This window comes from Dermochelys coriacea, chromosome 10, assembly GCF_009764565.3.
Source record: "Dermochelys coriacea isolate rDerCor1 chromosome 10, rDerCor1.pri.v4, whole genome shotgun sequence".
Classification (NCBI taxonomy): Eukaryota; Metazoa; Chordata; order Testudines; family Dermochelyidae; genus Dermochelys; species Dermochelys coriacea.
The window spans coordinates 23288616-23315711 of NC_050077.1; the positions used below are offsets into that span (position 1 = coordinate 23288616).

At 41.9% G+C, this 27096-nt stretch overlaps 1 protein-coding gene across 4 annotated transcripts in view; it reads left to right on the plus strand.

Annotated features, from left to right (window-relative positions):
• Positions 1 to 27096, plus strand: part of LOC119862732 — a 165502-nt gene that overhangs the window by 89879 nt on the left and 48527 nt on the right. For all 4 annotated transcript variants that reach the window (XM_043493431.1, XM_038419951.2, XM_043493430.1 and 1 more), the window contains exons 31-45: positions 5202 to 5341; positions 6997 to 7159; positions 7276 to 7362; positions 7827 to 7961; positions 8467 to 8586; positions 9858 to 9950; positions 12697 to 12914; positions 14423 to 14616; positions 15667 to 15969; positions 17747 to 17976; positions 19095 to 19256; positions 20371 to 20448; positions 22819 to 23175; positions 23776 to 24132; positions 25239 to 25589. In XM_043493431.1, coding sequence (XP_043349366.1) covers positions 5202 to 5341; positions 6997 to 7159; positions 7276 to 7362; positions 7827 to 7961; positions 8467 to 8586; positions 9858 to 9950; positions 12697 to 12914; positions 14423 to 14616; positions 15667 to 15969; positions 17747 to 17976; positions 19095 to 19256; positions 20371 to 20448; positions 22819 to 23175; positions 23776 to 24132; positions 25239 to 25589 — 2988 coding nt within the window. The remainder of the gene's footprint in view (positions 1 to 5201; positions 5342 to 6996; positions 7160 to 7275; positions 7363 to 7826; positions 7962 to 8466; positions 8587 to 9857; positions 9951 to 12696; positions 12915 to 14422; positions 14617 to 15666; positions 15970 to 17746; positions 17977 to 19094; positions 19257 to 20370; positions 20449 to 22818; positions 23176 to 23775; positions 24133 to 25238; positions 25590 to 27096) is intronic.

The following is a 27096-nucleotide window of genomic DNA, read 5'->3' on the forward strand; positions in this document are numbered from 1 at the left end:
CATTCCCAGTCTCTATTCAAGCCTAAGTTAATTGTATCCAGTTTGCAAATTAATTCCAATTCAGCAGTCTCTCGTTGGAGTCTGTTTTTGAAGCTTTTTTGTTGAAGTATAGCCACTCTAAGATCTGTGATCGAGTGACCAGAGAGATTGAAGTGTTCTCCAACTGGTTTTTGAATGTTATAATTCTTGACGTCTGATTTATGTCCATTCATTCTTTTACGTAGAGACTGTCCAGTTTGGCCAATGTACATGGCAGAGGGGCATTGCTGGCACATGATGGCATATATCACATTGGTAGATGCGCAGGTGAAGGAGCCTCTGATAGTGTGGCTGATGTGATTAGGCCCTATGATGGTATCCCCTGAATAGATATGTGGACAGAGTTGGCAACGGGCTTTGTTGCAAGGATAGGTTCCTGGGTTAGTGGTTCTGTTGTGTGGTGTGTGGTTGCTGGTGAGTATTTGCTTCAGATTGGGGGGCTGTCTGTAAGCAAGGACTGGTCTGTCTCCCAAGATCTGTGAGAGTGATGGCTCGTCCTTCAGGATAGGTTATAGATCCTTGATGATGCGTTGGAGAGGTTTTAGTTGGGGGCTGAAGGTGATGGCTAGTGGCGTTCTGTTGTTTTCTTTGTTGGGCCTGTCGTGTAGTAGGTGACTTCTGGGTACTCTTCTGGCTCTGTCAATCTGTTTCTTCACTTCAGCAGGTGGGTATTGTAGTTGTAGGAATGCATGATAGAGATCTTGTAGGTGTTTGTCTCTGTCTGAGGGGTTGGAGCAAATGCGGTTATATCGTAGCGCTTGGCTGTAGACAATGGATCGAGTGGTATGATCTGGATGAAAGCTAGAGGCATGTAGGTAGGAATAGCGGTCAGTAGGTTTCCGATATAGGGTGGTGTTTATGTGACCATCGCTTATTAGCACCGTAGTGTCCAGGAAGTGGATCTCTTGTGTGGACTGGTCCAGGCTGAGGTTGATGGTGGGATGGAAATTGTTGAAATCATGGTGGAATTCCTCAAGAGCTTCTTTTCCATGGGTCCAGATGATGAAGATGTCATCAATGTAGCGCAAGTAGAGTAGGGGCATTAGGGGACGAGAGCTGAGGAAGCGTTGTTCTAAGTCAGCCATAAAAATGTTGGCATACTGTGGGGCCATGCGGGTACCCATCGCAGTGCCGCTGATTTGAAGGTATACATTGTCACCAAATGTGAAATAGTTATGGGTCAGGACAAAGTCACAAAGTTCAGCCACCAGGTTAGCCGTGACAGTATCGGGGATACTGTTCCTGACGGCTCGTAGTCCATCTTTGTGTGGAATGTTGGTGTAGAGGGCTTCTACATCCATAGTGGCTAGGATGGTGTTTTTAGGAAGATCACCAATGGACTGTAGTTTCCTCAGGAAATCGGTGGTGTCTCGAAGATAGCTGGGAGTGCTGGTAACGAAGGGCCTGAGGAGGGAGTCTACATAGCCAGACAATCCTGCTGTCAGGGTGCCAATGCCTGAGATGATGGGGCGTCCAGGATTTCCAGGTTTATGGATCTTGGGTAGCAGATAGAATACCCCAGGTCGGGGCTCCAGGGGTGTGTCTGTGCGGATTTGTTCTTGTGCTTTTTCAGGGAGTTTCTTGAGCAAATGCTGTAGTTTCTTTTGGTAACTCTCAGTGGGATCAGAGGGTAATGGCTTGTAGAAAGTGGTGTTGGAGAGCTGCCTAGTAGCCTCTTGTTCATACTCCGACCTATTCATGATGACGACAGCACCTCCTTTGTCAGCCTTTTTGATTATGATGTCAGAGTTGTTTCTGAGGCTGTGGATGGCACTGTGTTCTGCATGGCTGAGGTTATGGGGTAAGCGATGCTGCTTTTCCACAATTTCAGCTCGTGCACGTCGGCGGAAGCAGTCTATGTAGAAATCCAGGCTGCTGTTTCGACCTTCAGGAGGAGTCCACCCAGAATCCTTCTTTTTGTAGTGTTGGTAGGAAGGTCTCTGTGGGTTAATATGTTGGTCAGAGGTGTGTTGGAAATATTCCTTGAGTCTGAGACGTCGAAAATAGGATTCTAGGTCACCACAGAACTGTATCATGTTCGTGGGGGTGGAGGGGCAAAAGGAGAGGCCCCGAGATAGGACAGATTCTTCTGCTGGGCTAAGAGTATCGTTGGATAGATTAACAATATTGCTGGGTGGGTTACGGGAACCATTGTTGTGGCCCCTTGTGGCATATAGTAGTTTAGATAGCTTAGTGTCCTTTTTCTTTTGTAGAGAAGCAAAGTGTGTTTTGTAAATGGCTTGTCTAGTTTTTGTAAAGTCCAGCCATGAGGAAGTTTGTGTGGAAGGTTGGTTCTTTATGAGAGTATCCAGTTTTGAGAGCTCATTCTTAATCTTTCCCTGTTTGCTGTAGAGGATGTTGATCAGGTGGTTCCGCAGTTTCTTTGAGAGTGTGTGGCACAAGCTGTCAGCATAGTCTGTGTGGTATGTAGATTGTAATGGATTTTTTACCTTCAGTCCTTTCGGTATGATGTCCATCTGTTTGCATTTGGAGAGGAAGATGATGTCTGTCTGTATCTGTGCGAGTTTTTTCATGAAGTTGACAGATTTCCACTCTATACGGCTAAATTCAGTGCCTTGCATAATCACAGGTTTCAGAGTAGCAGCCGTGTTAGTCTGTATTCGCAAAAAGAAAAGGAGTACCGGTGGCACCTTAGAGACTAACAAATTTATTAGAGCATAAGCTTTCGTGAGCTACAGCTCACTTCATCGGATGCATTTGGAATAGGTCGGAGTATGAACAAGAGGCTACTAGGCAGCTCTCCAACACCACTTTCTACAAGCCATTACCCTCTGATCCCACTGAGAGTTACCAAAAGAAACTACAGCATTTGCTCAAGAAACTCCCTGAAAAAGCACAAGAACAAATCCGCACAGATTTGTGTGGTGTGTGGTTGCTGGTGAGTATTTGCTTCAGATTGGGGGTCTGCCTCTAAGCAAGGACTGGCCTGTCTCCCAAGATCTGTGAGAGTGATGGGTCGTCCTTCAGGATAGGTTGTAGATCCTTGATGATGCGTTGGAGAGGTTTTAGTTGGGGGCTGAAGGTGATGGCTAGTGGCGTTCTGTTATTTTCTTTGTTGGGCCTGTCCTGTAGTAGGTGACTTCTGGGTACTCTTCTGGCTCTGTCAATCTGTTTCTTCACTTCAGCAGGTGATTATTGTAGTTGTAGGAATGCATGATAGAGATCTTGTAGGTGTTTGTCTCTGTCTGTGGGGTTGGAGCAAATGCGGTTATATCGTAGAGCTTGGCTGTAGACAATGGATCGTGTGGTATGATCTGGATGAAAGCTAGAGGCATGTAGGTAGGAATAGCGATCAGTAGGTTTCCGATATAGGGTGGTGTTTATGTGACCATCGCTTATTAGCACCGTAGTGTCCAGGAAGTGTATCTCTTGTGTGGACTGATCCAGGCTGAGGTTGATGGTGGGATGGAAATTGTTGAAATCATGGTGGAATTCCTCACTGCTTCTTTTCCATGGGTCCAGATGATGAAGATGTCATCAATGTAGCGCAAGTAGAGTAGGGGCATTAGGAGATGAGAGCTGAGGAAGCGTTGTTCTAAGTCAGCCATAAAAATGTTGGCATACTGTGGGGCCAGTTGGAGAACACTTCAATCTCTCCAGTCACTCGATTACAGACCTGAGGGTGGCTATCCTTCAACAAAAAAACTCCAAGGAGAGACTGTTGAATTGGAATTAATTTGCAAACTGGATACAATTAACTTAGGCTTGAATAGAGACTGGGAATGGATGAGTCATTACACAAAGTAAAACTATTTCCCCATGTTATTTCTCCCCCCCCCACTCCACCCCCCACCGTTCCTCAGATGTTCTTGTTAACTGCTGGAAATAGCCTACCTTGCTTGTCACCATGAAAGGTTCCCCCCCCCCCGCTGCTGGTGATGGCTTATCTTAAGTGATCACTCTCCTTACAGTGTGTATGATAAACCCATTGTTTCATGTTCTCTGTGTGTATATCAATCTCCCCTCTGTATTTTCCACCAAATGCATCCGATGAAGTGAGCTGTAGTTCACGAAAGCTTATGCTCAAATAAATGTGTTAGTCTCTAAGGTGCCACAAGTACTCCTTTTCTTTTTTCTAAAAAGATACTTTGACCAGCTTAGGATACCATATGTTTTGAAAAAACAACCCTGTTCCATTCACAGACTCAGATGCTTCGCAAATCAAACCAGCGTAACTGCAATGTGAAACTGACCTTAATATACAATAATTTATCTAAAACATGAGCATTATGTCCCTGCAGAAAATACAAATGCAATTCCTATCCTGTAATTTGCACTTGTACTTCATGTTTGTATTTCCACAAAGGTCACTCCTTTTGCTCTTCACAGAAGGGAACAGGTTTTAATCTGTTGCAGCCTGATGGCTCTTTTAAAAGGAAACTCGTGAAGTACTGAATGCATGCATATTCTGCAACTACTGTGCATTCAAGTTTTAGGACTCAAAGACAGTAGGCAGCAAATTCAGAGTTTTAATGCTTGCTTTGCTTTTACAAAACACAGTGTCCTAAATTTAATCATTGTTGTAGGCCCGATCTTGTGAAGAGCTGAGCTCAAATGGAGTCAATGCTGCTCAGCATCTTGCAGGATTGATCCTTATTGCCTCCAGTATTATTATGATATAAAAGAAATACTTTCAAATTTACTTTGATTTTTTTTTAAATCATACATTAAAATGTTTGTACTTTATGGTATTCTTTGGTTACTTTGCTGTACAATGGTGATACATTTCGTAGCAGTTACCTCTCCTTTTTGCCCAATGTTTTGCTGAACAAATGTGATGAGCATCTCCACTGAAAAACAATAACAGCCATGGAGTAATTTAAGGTCTGATCCTACTGAAGTCATTGGTTCAGATCTTAACGTCACTTAAACTGGTGTAAATTAGGAGTAGCTCCAATGAAATCACTGGAGTTATACCAGTGTTTAAATTGGTGTAAATAAGATCAGAATAGGGCCATTGTGAGCTTTGTTGTTGGCTTTATGGGGAGCAGGAATGGACTTGTCCTGTAAGACAGCAACCTCACTGCAGCCTGGTTCACTCTGTGGTTTGTGACTAGCCACCTCTACCCCTGGGTCCAGCAAATCTGACTCAACTCTCCTCTCTCAATGCTACCCTGATGCTCTTGCTACTTCAACTGCAGCCTAAAAAGACTAGCCTTTCCTTGAGGGCTCTATGGACAGACCACAAGAGTCTGCCAGTAGTGCTGCAGCTTGAGGGTCAGATAGAAGAGTTGAAGAAGGATAAGATGTTCTACCAGAAACGTGGAACCATCCATTTCAGGTATAGTAACTTTTTTTCATATCTCCACAGAATGTTTACCTTAAATTTTAATGTGAGTTTTAATCCTCCTGTGAAAGGTGCTGGGCTTGACAAGACTGCCTATATGCCTAACCTTGCACTGCACAGACTGAGTCTTTGTAGCCATTCTCTGGTGAGACTATTACAAAGGGTGCTAATTGCAATAGCTAATTTTGTGATATGGACATCTGTTCATTAGGAACTCTGCAGAGACCATCAGCTCATTTCACAAAGACCACAGAAAAGTCACAAGATGGTCAGACTTTCAGGTAGTGAAGGTCCTAACACCTATAATCAAGTCCAAGACGTAGATGTCTATTTTTCTCCCATTTCCTAGGGAACAATATGACTGCCTTAATGTCAAATATATCTCCCTTAAAACATGTCGTTTTAGTTTGGGAATGTGTTTCATTTACTTTTGGGAAGGAAAGCATGGTCTCTTGATTTTGGCCAACTCTAGAATCTGTCCCTTGATATGTCATTACTGAAATGTAATTTCAGGGACCCTGCAGAAATTCAGGGCTCAAGTCTGTGGGCTGTTGTCCATCTCCAGAGAGATTTTTGAGCATTCTCAATGTCCAGGGAGGTCAGAAGGAGATACAAGTACTCAGGATCCCTTAGAAGCTGCCAAACGTTTGTATAAGCAGCTGTTTAAGTAGTGGAAAAAGTACACAAATGAAAAATAAGGAATGATGTCAGCTGTCCTGCTGTGCGTGAACTCAGTCCAGTGTGAAGTTATAAAATTGAATGTCTCCTTCCTTTCAGTTAACTCTATTCAGCTTTCAGTTAACTCTATTCAGATAAGTCTATAAAATGCTGCAGCTAAGTAATAAACGATGCTCTGGGCTGAGGATTAGCTGAACATCTGTTTCCTAGGACACCTAAATTAGTTCACTGAATTTGATTCAAGTTATATTGAAAAAATTCAAAAAATGTACTTGCTAGCTTTTCAAAGTTGCCTGAAGGACAAGGGAGGGTCAGTTCTCATTAGAAATTAATGGGAATTGTGCAGCCATATCTTCCTGGAGGCTTTGAAGGTCACACGCGTTGGCTGCAAGATACATAAAGTCCCGGTGTGAGTGATACATGAGGCACTGATTCAGGTGCTCTGCACCTGTCCTTCATACAGCCATAGAATCCAACGTCATTTCAGTTACTTTAAATGCTAGACGATGTTGTATATGTTGTGTGGTCTAGGGTAGGAATTTTCCATCAGAAATGCTGGCTAACATGTAACATTACTATTATGTATTATTATTTATTCTTTGTATTCCCATACACCTGGGAGCCCTGGTCATGGATCAGGAGCCCAATGTGCTAGGTTCTGAACAAATACAAAACAAAAAAAGACAGTCCATGCCTCCAAAAGCTTGCATTCTGAACTAGTATGGAACTCTAACAGTATGTGTCATTCTAGCACATTCAGACAGGTACCATTATCAAACATTTCTTTTCCCTTCTTCATCCTTCCTCTACCCCTGTAATATTTCAACCTTCCATGTAGGCTTGCTTTGTTTCAGTAATTGACACTAGAGGTGTTTGCAATTGAAAGTCTAGGAGTTTCAGCTGAAGAAAGAAACTGTTTTTTTTCCTCTGTGGTTTTTCCTTAAAATCTTTACTTCTTTGTTTTGTCCCAGACATCCATTTAAACTGCCCATTCCCCAGAGCTTCCTTCTCCAGGAGACATTTACTGTAGACAAAAAGCAAAAACACTACTTCTTGGAAACTAAAATTTTGATAAATGGGCTGGATGAATCAGTTCAAACCTTTACACTTGGCTACCAAGCTGAACATCCCTATGTGAGTGATACCTGATGTGAGAATTTGCCTGTAACTTCACATAGTGACATAGTCAGAAAATAAACAGCTTACTCTATAGAACTCACATCTCTGGCTTTTGTTCCTAATTTTTTTAGATTTGTGCTGGCTTAGCTCATCCTTATAACAGCAAGATTTTTCCCAAAAATGTAGAAATATGTGCCTTAACCCGATGTCACCAAAGTGTAAGTAAACTTTATGTTAAGTTTCATCCATGAGAAAGGCTCCATGACATGTCTGTACGACTGAAGGTCTACCAATTTAGTTAAAAGTTTGATTGGTTTTGAATATTTGCTCACAGCAGCTACCAGAACGGAGGCGGGGAAGCTGAAGTACAAAGAGGTGTCTCTTCTGTGTTAGAGGAACAAGTATATTCTGTGTAAATTAATGTTAAGTATTATTATTATTATTTGTTATTAAGAATGTGCATTGGGAAGCAGGAGGTTGTAAGTTCAGATCCTGGCCTTGGGCAAGTCATTTTACCTTTATTACCAAAATTAGTTTATTTTTCTTACGCTGCTCAGCAAGTTCCTTCAGAGTCATAATGCAACAGCTCCCTACTAACAGGATATCACTCACATTTCATAATAGGTCAGGCTAATATTCTGCTTGGTTTGCTAATTCTAACAAGTTAAATCTCAACACACAGGCAAAACATGAGATCGAAGCTATTCTGAAAGTCAATAAGAAGGATGCTGTCAGGTTTCTGGGCAAGTACCAGAACAAATCCAGCGAGACGGATTTCAGACATCTCTTACACATGGACATGACTCACTCATTCCAGGTATTTGGACTGACACTGACACCTTCCATACTTACTAAGAACAATTATTTCCTCCCCACCAAGATACAGTTTCTGCTTTCTTTAAGTCTCTTCCCTTCTGCCATTCAATAAGCTCTCAATATGCATTCCATTGTTTTTCTTTAACATTCCTTTGGTTTGGGGAGTTTTAGTTAACATTCATTTTTTTTCTGTGTTTACACAGGACATAGCACAATGGGATTCTGGTCCATGACTGGGGCTCCTAGGTGCTACCACAATACAGATAATTAATAATAGTAATTAATAATCTGTCTGCGGGGAGCTAAAATATACTGATCATGTGGATTTTTTAATTGTAATAATTAGGAGGTTTTTTCAACCTGGGAAGGGGTCATTGTATGTATTGAGTAAAAGTTTTATACGCATGCGCGCACACACACACATACACAAAAGTATAGATAGAAAATGATGAAAGTTAACTTATATAGAAATAGCCATTATGCACAAATTGTGTTTTATTGAACAGCTCAAGTTTCCACAAGCACTGGTCCTGAATGGAGAGCTCTTTTCTGCGCAATCCAAATGGGAAGTCTTTGACTATGGTGTGAATATAAAAGCCACCATCAACAGAAATGATTCTTCACAGGTCAGGTTCTTATTTATTGTGATTCCATTGCATGAACTGGAGTTATTGTGATGTACCTGCTTATTAATTCACTCTTGCGAAAGGCAAGCATAAAAACAGTGTGTTGCTCAAGACCTCAAGGTCTTGTATTGGCTTTTTCCATAGGAGTGAATTTAACTCTCTGAAAAGCTTCTATAGTTTGGTTTAACTTTGTATCATAAATTCCTGGGGAACAGCATTCAAGGAGTGGAGCACAACATTCATAAGGCCATGCAGTTCATGGGGAATCAGATGACTCTTGTTGTGGAGAGGGAGAAACCCAGAGCACCTAGTTAGGTTTGTGTAGTTAGAGTATGGCTTGACTGCTGTGCATAGTTGAAATTTGTTTTTATTTTGGAGATTGCAAACTTTGGAAAGTTTATAGAATTGCTATGAGGAATTTATCCTCAAATAAAATACCTCTGATGCCTAAACTCCAGAACCTTCCAAGTGTTTAGCAACACACTAAACATAAAATGCTCCCAGAAAAGATTTGCTAGTTGAAAGTATCAATGCCAGGAAGGTAGATATTTTCCTCAGAACTAGGAAATAGACCCAGGTTAAGAAAAGTGTAGTTCTAGCCATGCCGGTCCCAGATATTAGCAAGTCAAAGTATGTGAGATAATATCTTTTATTGGACCAACTTCAGTTGGCAAGAGAGACAAGCTTTGAAGCCACACAAAGGTCTTCAGAGCCTGAGCTCAAGCCTGAGGCGCATCTTCAAAGCACTGTCTACGCAGCCATTTTTAGAATGCTAGTGCAAGCCTCGCTAGCCTGAGTCTCTTGACCTCAGCTGGGAGGTTCCCTCCCCTAAGTGAATGTCTTCACTGCAGAGTATACTCAGGTGATCAGCACCTGGGTTAGCCTTGCCCAGGTGTGAACTACAACACTGCAAGCTCTACCCAATTTACTGTGTCCAAGTGAAATGAGCATTCAAGCTCTAGACGAAAACCCATGTTAGCTGACCTGGCTGGGGGTAAAAGCATCAAACTTCGGTGAGAAGGGTTTTCATGTGAATGGGAAGGGAATTACAGGTAAATCAATAAAAGCTTCATTTACCTGTGCAGTGTAGACATACCCCTAAATAGGTGTTGAAAAGTGTGTCTCTGTGTGTGTACACATGCACAGGGAGCAGGATTTGGGCTAAAATTCAGAAAGCTTTGGAGTAAATTATCCTGAAATTCAAGTGAAATTATGCTGGAATTTCACCATAATTCTTCATTTCAGCTGTGTAACTTCTCTTGTGCCAACAGTTCATTGCTCAGCTAAATGGATCAAAAGCTCACTTTGGATTTTCTTCCCGGTTTTCTCATCCATATCAGTCAAAACTCCCCCAAAGCTTTCAGGTACAGACTAATTTTAACTGAAATTTTAATTGGGGTATGTTTTTTCTTTCTCTCTCTTTTCATTCTCCCTCTTTGACTATTTTCAGTTTTATTATTAGTTCAGCAAACCAAACACAAAACCCATGTGGTGGTAACTTAGTCACTGGAGTCAGCTATAGAATGTACAGTATCAATCAATCCATATCCAGGACATTTGTCTCAGTAGCCCACACCCCACTTAAACTGTATTAAGATTGGTTGTGCAGTTTAGTAGCAGTATTTTGACCATCTGAGCTGAGGCCACAAATTCTAGCCTTTGTCTCCCATACTAACAGGAGCTGGGAGAGCTCAGGCATCTCTGTGGGGAATCTGTGTCAGTTTGCTCTGGAGTTACTGCTGCTTCACAGAGCAGTGTGAACAGGCTGCGGAAGGATCTCGGTGCAGCTTACCTTGGCATGGTTGGCTGCAGCACAGGGTCTTTGAGGAGTGATACGCAATTGAAAGGGGAGGTCCTTGCTGGTGATTGCTCAAGAAAGCCAATTTTAATCACCACAATCGAGGATGGAAAATTCTCCTCCTCCTATTACACGTTCCAAACAGAGTGAGATGTGGCCAATCACTTGCATCCAGTCTGGTTAGCCAGTGTAGGGCCATATGCAGTGATGAGCTGCCAAAATCTTAACAACGGGTTCCCTTCTCACCCCACGAGGGGGTCGTTGCCCACCCCCGCCCCCCGGGACTCCTGGCCCATCCACCCCCCTCCCCTGTGCCCTGACTGCCCCCAGAACTGGCAGGAGGGTCTCGTGGGCCACTCTAGTGGGTGCCCACCCCACCCCTAAGAGTCAGAGAGACCTGCTGCGGGGGCAAGGTGGGGAGTCCCGGAGGTTCTTATCTGGGGCAGCTCCCAGGAAGCATTCGGCAGGTCCCTCTGGCTCCTAGGGGTGAGGCAGCGTAGCTAGGGTGGGAGCAGGGGGAACGGCCTCTCCCCAACTGATCACATCAAAAGTGGCACCTTAGGCGCCGATGCCCTGGGTGCTCCAGGGCTGGAACATCCACAGGAAAAATTTGGTGTGTGCAGAGCACCCACCAGCAGCTCCCCGCCCCACGCCCGGCCCCAGATCACCTCACCTCTGCTCTGCCTCCTCCCCTGACTGTGCCGCCCTGCTCTGCTTCTCCGCCCTCGCCCCCACCCCCGGCTTCCTGCTAATCACCTGTTCGGCGGGAAGCCGGGGAGGGCGGAGAAGCAGGCAGTGGCTTCACACTCAGGCCGAGGGTGGTGGAGGTGAGCTGGGATGGGGAGCAGTTCCCCTGCGCGGCCCCCCCCGGGTTACCTGCTGCGGCACGGGTGGCCCTCCTCGGGCCCCACCCCCCCGTGGCTCACCTCCGCCTCCCTGGGCCTGAGCGGGAAGCCGCTGCCTGCTTCTTAGCCTGCCCCAGTTCCCGTGCAAACAGCTGATTCACGGGAAGCCTGGGGGGGCGGAGAAGCAGGGCGGGGCGGTGTGTTCAGGGGAGGAGCCGGAGGCGGAGCGGAGGTGAGCTGGGGCTGGGAGTGGGGCAGGGAGGTGCCGTTGGGTGGTCTGCACCCACCTAATTTTCTCCTTGGGTGCTCCAGGGCTGGAGCACCCAGGGAGTCGGCGCCTAAGGCTCGCAGAACAACCCGTTCTAAAAGGGCTTCTAAATTTAACAACCGGTTCTAGCGAACCGGTGCGAACTGGCTCCAGCTCACCACTGGCCATATGGCAATTCCAAAGCAGTGCATGTGCTTATCTTGCCAAAAGGCCCTCCTGCCTTACACTGAAAAAGTTTCTCCTTAAAACAATAAATGGCTAGTATCATATCATGCAAATACAGTAATGCAGCCAAACTCCCTAGAACATGGGGGAAGGGGACTTTTCTTTTAAAAAACAATGCTTTGTTCTAATTGCAAGCAGATGTACAATAAGTTCACATAAGTATGTAAAGCTTTGACATGGCAATAACTCCCTGGCTAAGATCATATGTAATCTCTTATCAAGTCATTCTCTCCTACCTCCTCTAGTACCCATATCCTGTTCTGACAGGGGAATGGACTAAATGATCCAACAGGTCTCTTCCTTCTAACTTCTGTCATTTAAATTCACTGTTGCCAATGAAATACTACCAATATTTTGATCTGGGGCTCCCCTCTAGCCTGCAATAAATCTCTCATACCAGGATTGTACGACTAAAACAGTGGAGTGAGTAGTTAGGGAATCTATTCATTTTCCCATTTAAGCAAAAATGCTTTCGCATAACCAAGAAAGTAAGTGATAGCACCTGGCAAACAAACTTCTATTAAGTGCATCTCACTGGAGATATTTATATTTGGTTCTTCAAAAATGTCCTGAGTGCACTGCTGGTCTAGCCCAGTATCCAGCTTGTGTAACTTGAAATGGTTGTGTTGATGAAGATCTTGTACTATCCTTCAGTGGAAAATTGTATTGAAAAAATCTATTCAGTAAATGCCAAAGGCAAAACCAATTGTTGCTCTGAAGTATTTTTTTCTGAGCTCTGCGGATAATGATTTAGCAGTGTCCAGAGAGGATGACTTCATCAGAGACAGGGAAATCACCCCAGCCTTCCTTTTAGTACTGTTTGTCAGATTTTAACAAGGGATTTCTGAGACCCTCGTCCTGTACATTGCTCTCAGCAGTAGGGTTGCTGAATGTGACATCGCATTGTTTTGTCGTGTGTCATCTGAGTTTCCTAATTCAACAGATGTCTTGTTCTCATTTTCCCCTGTGTGTAGGCCCATGCAGCTGTTAAGAGTTATGGTGAGAGCAGTCTCAATGGATCACTTTACCTTCATTCCAGTGGAAAGGATCTAGTGCTGCTGGAGGTTGATATGAGCAAGGAGACCAGAAAGAACAGCAGGATTATTGGAGTGAGTGCTCTCCTGCATCAGGAAATTTTGACAGAACCAGAGTCTGTACAGCTGCAGCTAATGGGCAAAGTATCTCCATCAAGGTAAAGAAAACAGCATAGTAGTAACCTTCCTTAACAGGAGTTCTGAAGCATCTTCCCTCATAAATCTGAGCTCTCTCTTTTAAGCATGACAGTTTGCATTCTGACATGGGCAGAAAGCCATTGAGAGGGCAATGTTCCATGCACTCTCCTAGCTACTCGAGTATTTTGCTTTTTAATTTTTTGAAACACTAAAACAATTTTCTAATCCTCTCTCTACTGGATGCTTTCATAGATCATTGTTCATACATAATGGAGAGAACAGGAGAGATTCCCTGTGGGTAAATTAGTTCTTCATGTTAGGTTATCAGTTGTGTTTCTCATTTTTTGTCCTCTGTCAGATGAAGCAGAATGGATATTTACCAGCTACACTAAGAGGATAGTGAGAGGCATCATGATTAACCAATAATCTGAAAAATTCTGTGAAGGCCCTTCAGGGGAAGATGTGGAATTAGCACTCTAGCTTGTCTAACTTCAAGCCCTAGATTTAATCCATTAGGCCATGTCTCTTTTAGAGCAATGTTTCTCAACAACTGGTCCATGGACCGGCGCCGGTTGCTGAGATCTCCCTGACACAATTTAAGAAGGGGGCAAGACAGTCCCTGCTATCAAAAAGGTTGAGAAACATTGTTTTAAAGGGTACTGGCACCGGCACCACCTCTCACTTCTCCAGCAGGTTTTTTTTTTTTTTCCAAACCTCTCAAATGGAAAATTATCCACTGAAAGAGGCTTTACATTTTTACAAAAATCCAAGTATTTTGTGCAAAATTTCATTGGGGCGGGGGAGGAAAATGTTGCGAAATTACTACTTTGAGTATATGTTCTCATGGGTGCTCCAACGCAGGATGTGCGTGTGCCTGTGCACTCTGAATGAGACACTGCAAGTCCTTTTTCTGTTTATCCACTAGGCCATGCTGGTATAATTAGTTAGTTTTACGAGATTTTAAACTTTACTCCACAGTAGATTTTAAAAGTTCTTCGAGTACATTGGGTCCCAATTTGAGCTTGTGTGTTCATTTTTGGACAAAGAGTCTCTTGTGCATTGGGGAGGGGTGTGGTGAGCAGTCAACCAATAGCGGGATGCCAAACAGGCTCCGTTGCCCAACAGATACGTGTGTACATAAATAGGAGCAGCCTTGAGTCTTGTTTAAAATTTGACCTGTTGAGGTTAACCTCTAGAATTCTTTTTTCTAGTGAGAAGCAGTGAAATCTGCTCTAAGCAAATGTAAATAATAAGAAGGAAGCTTGCTTATGTTTGGTGTGTTTATGGTCACCAAAATTTAAGTGAAGAAAAAATTGTTCTCTGACTTGTTTCATGTATTTCTTTTTCCATGTTCTACACTTGTCTAGCATAAGAGCAGAATATACACTAGACAGCCATTTTGCAAAATGGAGGGTTAGTTTTGCCCTACATTAACAGAGGTAGAGTGACGTTAAATATTGAACACTGATAACAAATCTTTATTGATAATGGTGCGCGAGCTACTTGTGTTTGTTTCTTTCCCTCTTAGACTTCTATTATCTTCTGAGCTGAAGCTAAATGAGAACAGGCTTCATCTAGATTTTGTGGGAGCCATGGAGCAGAAAGTTGGTCTTGTCCTGTCCCTGAATGGGAAAGTCCAACACAAAATTGGAGGCTTGAAGGTCATACCACAGCTCTTTTCTCTGAATGGATCTCTGAAGCGCAAGAACAACATTTATGAAGGTGCTTCCTCACTATGTGCTTTGCTGTAAGAGGATAGTTACGAATCCGGCTACCAAAGGAGGTTTATTATTATTTGAGTATAAGACATCCTCCACTGTGGTGTCTTGGTGCATTTAAAACCTACTAGCAGCCTAGAATAGAAAGTATAAATTTAGTATTTATAGTGGTGGTTTCTTGTGATGTGAACAGCTGTCCACTGGGTAGAGATCAAAATTGGGTTTTTTTAGTGGAAATTGGCAATAAACAAAATTCATTAAAATGTTTCTATTTTGACTGAAAATGTACATGTTTTCATTGGAAAACATTTTAAACTCTTTCAGGCTTAAAATGAAATTTTGGGGTTGTCAAGGTTTTATTTTTTGACAAAACCCCAAAACATTTTGAAGAAAATTTGAGGAAAATGAAACAAGTTTTTCTTCATTGCCATTGTTCCCCTGGAGCAATAACATTTCCCAACCATCTCTACAGCAAATACAGGGGGACGCTGGCCCATAGCTCCGTCCCCTTCTGGGCTGGGTCTGTGGAGTGCAATGGAGGAGTAGCTGACACGTGCGCTGCAGAGCTCCAGGAGGGACTGTGCACATGCACATGTCCCATCCCACACCGTGCACTGGAGTAGTACAATGTGCCTCTGGGGCACCGTGTACTTCCAGTGTCACAATCCCTCACCAAATTTCCCTGGATGGTACATCTTACTTAGTCTAGGGCCTTGAAAAGCACAGTTTGGCTCTTAAATATCAAGCAACTTTTTAAGAAGAAACCTAACGCGAATAGCAATTGCCTCAGAAATACTATTATAATGTAATGTGCTCTCATCAAAAGGTATTTCCACTAGCTGACTAATTGCTGTCTCTCTCTTTCAGTAAGCAGATTCCCTAACTGGAATGACCTAAATAATTTAAGACAGCTAATGGAAATGCATTTAATTCCTGTCTATATTAAATTAAAGGGTTACTGTTCATATTTGACAAATCTGATTATTTTTTCTCCTCTTGTGTCAATTTCCCAACCCAAAGGGCTCTGTGTAATTATTGTTTCTGACCCTTACAGGTAACATTAGTGTGATGATCAACAAAGCACAGTATGGGCTGAATCTCAGGAACAGAAATGTATTTGGGAATATCAGCCTGCACAATATCACTTTCTCATTGACTCAGAACGGCAGCCAGGCAATCCCAATGGAAGCAAAGTTAAAAGGACACCTGGAGCTCAATAAAGGGATCAAAAGGGGTCTAGCTAGTTTCCAGGTGGATGAGCAAGCTCTCTATGTAGATGTTTCCAATGTCATGAGTCAGGAACACAGAGGAATCACTGGGACTCTCATACATAACATCAACTCTTTAAAAAATGCAGGTATGAAAAAACTACGCCTCAATCAAATTGGTGTGTAACAAAACATGGTAAACATGAATTTAACATCAGTGTAAGTGAGTGCAAACTCATACAATCTAGAGTCAGTGGGGCTGCACTTACTCCAGGGCCAAAATTGCCCCATCTCCTTAACTTCAGCAACATTCTTATTGATATTCTTAAGAAAATGCAACAGAATGGATGCAAGACCTATTAGAGCCATTTAAACTCTTCTGTATATCCCTGCTTAATGCATGTCCATCAATTGCTCTAAGCCACATTTTTGTACATGTTTTTCTTGGTACAAGTCAGAATTATTTCTTGTAAAATTCCAATTGTCTTTGAAAGAAGAAAAGGAGTACTTGTGGCACCTTAGAGACTAACAAATTTATTTGAGCATAAGCTTTCGTGAGCTACAGCTCGCTTCATCGGATGCATGAAAGCTTATGCTCAAATAAATTTGTTAGTCTCTAAGTTGCCACAAGTACTCCTTTTCTTTTTGCGAATACAGACTAACACGGCAGCTACTCTGAAAACTGTCTTTGAATGAACCACCTTGTGGAATAGGAATAAGCATCCATTTGCTGAGTGAAAACAAATGTTTTAACCTTTTCTGGTATGTAGGTTTTGATAGCTCCCTGCTGGCTGAATGCACCTAGCCCTCTGCTCTTGAATAGTCTGGTTTGGTTATTTTGTTTTTGTTTTTTGAAAATTTCTAATAGCAATGGGGTGGAGCTACACACAACATATTCCTATCATGCAGAATTCTTTTGAATGTCCCAGCAAGTCCCAGGTATAGATTCTCAAAGACTATAAAGAACAGGAGAGTTAAGAATCATTCATCCCTTTATTTAGGAAAGATGATCCCTTGGTTTCCAAAAATACATTCAAAATCCAAGTAATATCTTTAAATTTACCCTTCTTAATCCTGTAACACTATAGGGGGTTTCATTCCCATCAGTCCATATTAGGAATACATAGCAGAAGCTTTCAGAGTAGCAGCCGTATTAGTCTGTGGACCTTAGAGACTAACAAATTTATTTGAGCATAAGCTTTCGTGAGCTACAGCTCACTTCATCAGATACATTCAGTGGAAGATACAGAGGGGAGATTTACATACAGAGAACATGAAACAATGGGTGTTACCATACACACTGTAAGGAGAATGATCAGGTAAGGTGAGCTATTACCAGCAGAAGGGGGGGGGAGGGGGAATCTTTTGTAGTGATAATCAAGGTGGGCCATTTCCAGCAGCTGACAAGAACGTCTGAGGAATAGTGGGGGAAGGGGGTGAACAAGCTTGGGGAAATATTTTACTTTGTGAAATGACACATTCACTCCCAGTCTTTATTCAAGTCTAAGTTAATTGTATCAAGTTTGCAAATTAATTCCAATTCAGCAGTCTCTCGGAATCTGTTTTTGAAGTTTTTTTGTTGAAGAATTGCCACTTTTAGGTCTGTAAACGAGTGACCAGAGAGATTGAAGTGTTCTCTGACTGGTTTTTGAATGTTATAATTCTTGACATCTGATTTGTGTCCATTTATTCTTTTATGTAGAGACTGTCCAGTTTGGCCAATCTACATGGCAGAGGGACATCTCACTGATCTATAGTAATGTTAGAAAAAGCTAGGCTATTATTTTGAAAAGTGATAGAAATGATCAATTTTTCTGTTTATAAAATTGTATAGAAAATTGCCACGCAACGGTACTGAAAATTCCTTGAATGCTTCTTTGCAGCATTGTGCATCATTTGTTCTGATTTGGCTCTATCTGTCAACAGGATTTCCTATGGATGGCACTATCACTGCCATGTATGACCATGTCATTGCCAACCACACTGTTACTATAGCCTTACAGAGTGGCAGCGAAAGGATTGCTGCTGCATTTGGAGTTGAGAGACTGTCCTTAGAATCTCCTAAATCCCAACTAACTGCAAGTTTGAAGCACAACATCACAAAGCTAAAGAAACATGGGATCCCTTTTACTGTAGAAGGTGTCTGCTATTACCAGGTAAGAAGAGTGATTAGTTCAGTCTCAGGCAGAACCTTGTGAAACAATTGTAGATTGTTCCTGTGGGCTGTTAATCAAATGCTACGTTTCACTCCAGAGGTAGCTGCATTTAGTGGTGGCAGAGTAGATCCCTACATATGTGTGTGCTGAATTGCTGTATTGAAGAAAGATTTCTGCACAGCTTTTAGTCACACTTTACATCAATCATCTCAAATCTGGACTGGATTTAAACTAAATACACTATGTTCAATTCTGGATTTAAGTTAGTAGTCTGTTGTACAAAAGCAGAATCTTGTCCATTTGTGTAGTCTGATTGCACAGAAAAATGAAGCAGGTAGGCAGAGCCTAGAGGGATGGTGCAGCACACAGGCTGCTGTCAGGAGAGCGCTCACAAACCAAAGCACTACTGATGGATCTAACACTGGTGTAACCAACCTTGACAATTTCCCTTTCACATCTGTTCTAAAGAGCTGAACTTCATGTCCCTTTCCTTCAAAGCTGTTGATCAGCATGGACTTTCCCTCTTCTCCTGTGTTATTTCCACCCAGTGTTGTGGTTAAGCACAATCCTCTGCCATAGACTTTCTGTGCGAGCAAAGCACAACCTCTTCAACCCCAGTTATACAAATGGAGAGACTGAGGTGCAAAGTACTTTCCCTACCACTCAGATGTGTTGCCAGGCTAAGATCATTCCTGTCAGTGATGAACTCAGATTCTATGGGAAGGAACACTAGTAAAATTAACGAAGTCCCCTGCTCTAGAGGACTCTGTGCAATTGCTTTTTTAGTCACTTACTGGTAATATCGTTGTTGTAATCGGTCAAGCTGTTGGGACCTGGTCCTTCACGGTGCTGAGTTCTCTCCACTCACATTGGGATCCAAAGGAGCTGAGGGAGTTGCACCTTGCAGGATCTAGCACAACATGAAGATTCCATCTCGGAGACAAGGGCAGGCTGAGTAAGCCTGTGCAGTGTCCCTTTCATCATGATTCTGAACGGTGGTCTCACTGCAGGAGGCTATTGTCTTTAGAGCCTGTAGAAATAACTCCTCCATGTTTACCAGCTGTTACTATTTTGTTGCTGTTCGTTTTTTCTCACAATTTGGTTTCTCTTCTGGTCAGAACTTCAGCAAGAAGATAGCTGCCGGGGTAACAACCAGGGTGGAGAAGGAACACTTGAAGGTGGGAGTGGAGAAGAAAAGCACCAGCAGTACTGTGGAAATTGCCTTTTCATTCCACCATGACCTGGAAGGACTGCTTAACATTGTCCCACCAGTGGTACAGGTTAGGAGGAAAATCCTTACCTGGGGTATATGTGATATATCTCACTGTCCTTCATGCTCTGTTTCTTAGGTTTAAATCTTGTAAAGAAGAGAGCTAGTGGGTCAAAAGGGGGAGACCTTTTCCCAAACAAGACCAGCATGAAAAGACTGAACGTCATTCAAAATCCCATTGTTTTTTTAAGCACTGCAGGACATATGGGACTAGTTTTTCAAAGCAAGACACAATGGTTGAACCCACAAAGTACAAAATGCAGACCCATTAGCACATTTACATCATTATCGGGTAACCAGGTGCCTAGTAACTCATGTTCTAATATGGGATTTTACAGATGAGGCAGGTTTTGTTTTTGTGGGTCCAGCTGTTATTACTGTTCATTATTGAGATTTTCAGTAATGGCCAGAAGATGTTAGACACTGTGCAGGCACAGCCCCTGCCCCATAGAGCTTAAAATCTATATCACTTGAAAATATGTTCCATGGTACAGCAGGTGGCATTAAACACATTCATATTTATTCTGGTGATAAGAAAAGGAGTACTTGTGGCACCTTAGAGACTAACAAATTTATTTGAGCATAAGCTTTCGTGAGCTACAGCTCACTTCATCGGATGCGATGAAGCGAGCTGTAGCTCACGAAAGCTTATGCTCAAATAAATTTGTTAGTCTCTAAGGTGCCACAAGTACTCCTTTTCTTTTTGCGAATACAGACTAACACAGCTGCTACTCTGAAACCTGTCATTCTGGTGATAATTACATTTACTATGTCATTTTCATTTTAAACATAGGAAATACCGCACCACAGTGTGGTCAATAGTTTTTTTAAAGAATGGATCTCACTCTATGTTCAGTAAATAAACTTTGCCTGCTGTTTGAGGACATTCTCCTCTCTCCTGTAAATATTCTAGCCCAGTGAGGTCAGTTTAAAGACAAGTTTTAGCCTCAGAGCTGACCTACTACTTATCTACTTGAGCCAGACCTATTGTTCTCAACTGAGGCTGGTATTTTTATGTTTCCTTATTCTTTCTCCTAAAAAGCAATCTCTTAACTTACTCATTTGACCATCTGCTCAGTATTTAGTCTGATTTACTCTTATTTTTTATTAATATATGCCTGCAGGTCATTTGCAATGGAAAATCTACCACTAATCAGCTTTCTGGTCATTGCAGTGGAGAGGTTGCCAGCCATTTATTTGAGGTACAAGTTTTGTTCTCAGAACTCTGCCACCAACAATGTACTGTTTTAAGGCCTAGTTCCCATAGAGTAAGTATTGGAGGTTGTTGTAGGAACAGAAATGGGTCTGAGTTAACAACAGGTTTTGTACACACTTTCAAGTATCTTCACTCCTTTAATAGCATATGGGACATACAGGTCAAAGCACTTGTTAAACAAACACTGGACATGCACATGTCAATGTTCAGTTTTGCCACAGCTGGATGGGAGATTTATTCTGAGTTAGAATTATCAACACAATTTATATTCCAGTGGTATACATTTGTATCCTTGGTACATCCATACACACCTACCTGCTTGTCACCATGAAAGGTTTTCCTCCTCCCCCCCCTCCCCGCTGCTGGTGATGGCTCATCTGAAGTGATCACTCTCCTTACAGTGTGTATGATAAAACCCATTGTTTCATGTTCTCTGTGTGTGTATATAAATCTCCCCTCTGTATTTTCCACCAAATGCATCCGATGAAGTGAGCTGTAGCTCACGAATGCTCTAATAAATTTATGCTCTAATAAATTTGTTAGTCTCTAAGGTGCCACAAATACTCCTTTTCTTTTTGCCATTCAGGGTTATCTAACATTGCTTTTCATCCTCTTCCCACCCCACAGAAGAGGCTGTAATAGCTCAAGAGAGCCAAATGTGCATGTGTAAAGTGCTGTAATTGGATTTTCAGCAGTGTTGTTCAGATAAGAAACCTCTACCATTCTGAGCAGGGCAGGAGATTCAAAGGAAGGTTCTCTTTCATTGACTCTACCACTTAGCTGATTTATCAACACATTGACATTATCACTCCCTGGTAATAGTACTGTGGCTACGGTGATCTCACAAAAGGTAGCAGAGAGAAGCTTTTGGTGTACTAGGAAAGGGATTAGGGCAAGAGAGATGGAGTGTATCTGAAGATCTATACAACATTGAAACTGATCAGACGAAAAAGCTGCTAACGGCTGTGCTGAAAGAATGCCTGATGTTCCAGCACTGGTCTCAGTCACACACAGCCATTCAGTCCTTTCATTCTGTTGTCTTTCTCAGCAGAATTGAAAATTTGCAAAATTACAGTGCATTGCCCTTACATCATGTACGATGGAGCAATCAGAACACAAGTTACAGTGTAAGTTCATGGCACAACACATGGTTGCAACAGAGGTGTATAGTCATATGATTATGCCAGTAAGCAATATCCATTAACAAAGATTTATTTTTATTTTGTGTCCTAGCCTTTTCACCTGTTAGCTATCCCTCTCCCCCACACATCCACATCCCAGTGTGATTGCTCTGAAAATGAAGTTTTACATTTGGTCACTTAGGGATGGTTAGCAATTAGATGCTAAAGCCAAAGACCCGCAGAGGGAGACTGTTTATTGCTCTCCCTCCAAATCAGCATGTAAGTTTTTTAGATTACATAAATTCAAGGGTTGTAGAAATAGGACTATTTTTAAAAAAAGCAAAACTGAAAGAGACATTTTAGTTGAAATGTTTAGTTGAATCTTTGAATGGCCATGATGATATACTGTAACTGGGCTGGGGTTTGACAAATCATGTATTTGTTGTTTGACAATAGCAGTTATTAGTTTAGACCAGTTATTTCAATGGTGGCAGCAAGTTCAAAGAGACAGATACCAAATATCCCAAGGTTTTTCATCTGAACACATTAGCCAAGATGAACAGAGTTGCCATTGTTCTGCTCCTGATATAGCTGTGTTGCCAGTGCAATTCACAGTGTTTTAATTTTCTCGTACAAACTCTATTTTTTTTTCCTATTTGGTAGTTTGCTTGGGAAGACACCTGCAAGATTCGAACAGTTTTGGAAAGACATTCCTTATATTCTAACACTTTCTGAACATTTAATTAAAAATATGCTTAAGCAAGCAACTCACACAGGATATTAAAGTTGGCATCAGAGAGGGAGAGATGCCTATGGCTAACAGAGGCTCCCACTGTTGCTCCATAGGGCACAACAGACAAATATAATTTAATTCTAACCTCACTTCTGTGCATCTAATCCCCACTAACACTGGCAAAATTCTCACTGAAGTCAATGGGAAACTGACCCTGTTTGAGGTCAGAATTCAGCTGGTTGGTTGCAGCTAATCATATCAAGCTCCCCAAATTGCTAGAGCTAACTCCAGTCTGATTTTATTAGTATTATGAAGAAAGTGAGGGGAAAACTCAGTATAAAGACTCTGGGCCAGATTCTCACGTGTAGTCATTTATATCTGTGCAAAGTGGGTATGAAATGCTCCCAGATGAGAAGTCTTCACTCACACAAGGGCCCTTTTAAAACAACATGCAGTGTAACTTGGCAACAAAAATCGGCATTACAGTTCTTCTCTATTTTAGACGCCATCAAGAGTTTCACTTAATGGGTCAGTGTTCACCAGCAACTCTACGGCCAACTTCATTGGACATGTTTCTTCCGATGATGCCTTCATCCGTTTGCACCTCCATGCCACTGGTGGCCTCCAACACAGAATGGAGATTGGCTTCAAGCATTCCTTGCCTCAGCTTCAGTCTCTGGGCATAGCCAAAGAGAACCAATTGAAAGTGTCAGCTGTAAGAGGAGACAAGTATAAGGGCCTTCTGGATATTGTCCTTGGACAGTGCACTTTAAAAGCAGATGGAGAAGTGAGACCAGCAAGCAATGAAACAGATATAGAATGGACACTTACTCTGATGAATACATGTGTCACCCTTCAGGTAATTATCCAATCTGCTTTTCTATAAAGTGTTTTAGCCTTTATGTTTCAAGTTTTGAGTGGGCACAGAGAACTACCTCCATATTTAACACCCTCGGCCACTTTTACTCCTGGAGTAAGAAGCTACTCAATGGCAGGGTGGCAGAATCTTGCCCTGGAGGTGCTGGAGACGGTTGGTTATCAAATGTGTTCTGCAGTAGCAGCAAGTTAGTGTTTGCAGATGTTTTAAAGTTGAGAGCTTGGAGTAATACAGTGACGGATATTACTGTCATTGCCATAAAATAAAGTTTAATCCCAACTTTGTAATTAAAAGAACTCCTTCCTCCTAGATTCTAATAAAATCATATCCTTTCTGTCTAGGATCAGGATTTTGGAAATTTACTTTTCCTCACCAGTATTTATTAAAGAGTTTTTCTGATCGTATTGTTTATTCCTGAGGCCATTTCCAATTCCTCTGTGGAACAGACTGCCTTAAATGGTCCCATCCCCAGGCTTGTTGGAAAAATGCCTTGTAATCAATTAGAATCAGATTAATAGGACAGTTGCTTCCACAAGAATATGTGGCATAATTGTTTGAAACAACTTTTCTCTTCTGTCACAGAAGGTGGGATTACCTCAGACTCTAGTCACTTGGGGCTCATTCGTTGTGAACACCTGCAATATTAGCTTAACAATAAACCTCCAATGCGATGGAAAAACAGCTGATGTGCAAATAGATAGCTCCTGGGGACACAAACATTCTTTCCAAGGAATACTGAGGCACTCGGTTCCTCAGCTCAGTGACCTAGGGCTGCCTGCCAAAACCACCATCCTACTTTCTGCAGCTAAAGGATCTACCGTTGAAGGCATTTTGTTGCTACAGGCTGGTGAATGCAAGCTCAAGGCTAGAGGAGATCTACAGACCCAGAATAAAACTGAATGGACATTGGAGACAGAAATGGAATGTCAGCTTCTGCAGGTAGACCGGGTGGCTTTTAAAAGAGATTCTAGATCAATAAAGTGAAGGACTAATGGAGATTTAGTTAGAGTATGCTAAAGGTGGGTTACGCAAGCCTCTCTGTGTTGTTTTGCAAGCAGATCTCAGTCTTCAACTACAGCACTGGACTGAGGTACTGGAAACTGCACTGATATCTGACGTTGACAGATGCCCCCTACAGAATAGAACTAGATGAAAATTATTGCCTGTTGTCACCATGGCAAGGTTTGAATGCCATGGTCCAGTAGAGGTTGTCAAAAGTTTTTGTTTCTTTCAAAAGAGTTCAGGTTTTTTTCATTGAAATCAGAAATTTTGAAATTTTTGTTTTTTTCCTTTGTATCCCCACTGAACACATTAGAGAGAATGATTCCCAGGGCTTTTAGGGGGTTGTTTCTAATTATTCATTTTTTTTCTGCCTTTAATTTTTCCAACATGAACTTCTTTTAAAAAGGCTATGCGGTGTCAAAAGGAAAAAAGGCAGAAAATCGCATTGTTCACTGTGATGCCTTCAGTGACAGAAAGAGGAAAAACTAAAATTCAAAATATTAAAACTTTAAAATATTTTTCCTGAAAACTTTTGAAAAAAATGTATTCAGTTTTGAACCATGCAGAAGTGGCTTTGGAATTTCAATTGGTTTTGCAAAATTGTTTTTCCATTTTTCCATCAGGTTGCATAGAATCCCACTTGCAAAAATTTGTTACCTGTTTTTATGCAGGTTAGCTTATTCTCAAAGTTCTAAATGGTTCTGGTCTGAATTAAATAAGGGATGGTCAATAGAGTTTCCTAGACTGAGGAACTAGGTAGTTTGAGTTTTTGTAATTTAAAGACTTTATTACTATCTGTAAAGAAGTTGTAAATTCTAGGGACCAAACCCCAAAGTCCTTTTTCAGTCTTTACTCAGACAAAACTCCCACTTCAATGGCTGCAGTGGCAGTTTTGTCTGACTAAATGGCTTCTTAAAGACTTCAGGCTTTGTCTCTGAATTTTTTAATGTGACCATCTCATGTCCCATGAGCTGATGGGGAAAAAAGTAAATATGAGTCTCAATGTGGATTTATAATCCAAAAGGATATTTGTCTCTTGATAGGATCTCAATATCCCGGTTCAGTCACAGCTCATCGGATCTCTTCAGAGGGATGGCTGCCAAGCAGAGCTTCTCTGTACCCTCAGAACAGATGGCAAGTCTGCCCATCTGAAAGTGAGAACAGAGTGCCAGCCAAAGGTCACAGTGCAAATTGAATTCAGGCATGATCTGCCTCAGCTGAAGGAAATACCAGGAGAAAACAAGTTGTCCATCATGGCAGGAAAAGAGTTAAAATATAGTATTGACATAGAATTGAAATCAGGCACTTGTGAACTTCAAGCCAATGGGGACCTTCAAGTGGAAAACAAACTTCAATGGAAAATGCTTATGGAGAACAAATGCAAAACAATACAGGTACTTCCTGGCATAAAAAGGATGAAGTAAGATAACTGCTTTTACTTGTTACTAAATGCAGCTAGTTCTAAGACAGGGCTGAGTGCTGCTCCTATTGAAGTCGATGGAGGATTAGCTAATGATGTCAGTGGGAGTAGAGCCAGGACTTTGCTATACAGAAATTTAGACGATGTTAATGTAACAAAAATGAATCCTGTAGGGACTCCACACTCCTAAGTTTAAAGAAGAACCCTTTATAAAAATAATGTGCCACTCTAGCAGCCAAAAACACTGTGGCAATACTATCATAAGGCACAGGACCAAATTCTGCCCTGACTTACATCCCAAAGTGAATGGATTTGTATAATTTGGCCATACTGTATATGGATATTTACTATAAAATACCTTGGTATTTACTTCGTAAGGGACAACAGTTAAAGCACCTCAGGTGCTGATCTTCAGAAGTACTGAGTATGCACAAAAAGAAAAGGAGGACTTGTGGCACCTTAGAGACTAACAAATTTATTTGCGCATAAGCTTTCATGAGCATGAAAGCTTATGCGCAAATAAATTTGTTAGTCTCTAAGGTGCCACAAGTCCTCCTTTTCTTTTTGCAGATACAGACTAACACGGCTGCTACTCTGAAACCTGAGTACGCACAGTGGCTTCAGCTGGAGTTGCTCAGCACTGCTAAAAACCATGTCCCAGACTGTATACAAAATATCCAAACAACCTGCAGAGACAAAATGTAAATATAATTTTAATCAGATAATATCAAGGTTTGTAAATTTTCACGCATCTTTATAGAAAATTGAGATTGCTAATGGACTGATTAAAAAACCTGGTTGCTTAGAAATCACAGACTTGAAAAATCAGTGTTTACCAACACTTGCCACATACTGTAGTGTTAGAAATGAGTTAGTTAAAGGGCTGGTTGAAAAACTAAAAAACCCATGGACATTTTCCCCAAAATGTTTGTGTTCTGGTTCTGTTTTGAACTGCACTGTGATCTCTCCCCCATCTGTCCGTGGGCACTCCTTCCAAGTGACAGGTCTCTACCTGTATTTTCCCCAGAATAGAACCCATAGCTCGGCCTGCTTTAGACTGGATCACAACTACAACACCCCCTGTGTCACGAACTGTATTTAATCAGATGGCAAAGCTATGTTTGGGTCCAACTATAGAATCTTCTCCAGAAGTTTATGACTAGTATGAAATGCAGTGACTCAGAACAGCTTCATCAAAAACAAGTATGATTTATTTGTCCATAGAAACTTAGCTAGAAGAGAAAAACAGACTTAAAACAAATAAACAAAGAATTGCCCCTGACTCCAAGGCAGTCTGCATGGCGGGCTGGCAGGAAACCAGGCAGTTTTTAAAACCTGGCAGGTGAAGGTGGAAAGTTTTGGAAATACGTTATCACTGAATGGGGCCAGATTTACCAGGACACTTGGCTGCTTTGCACCACTGCCATGCAAAGCAGCCATAAACTTGGTTTCACTGAATTTATGGCTGAATTATGTCACCA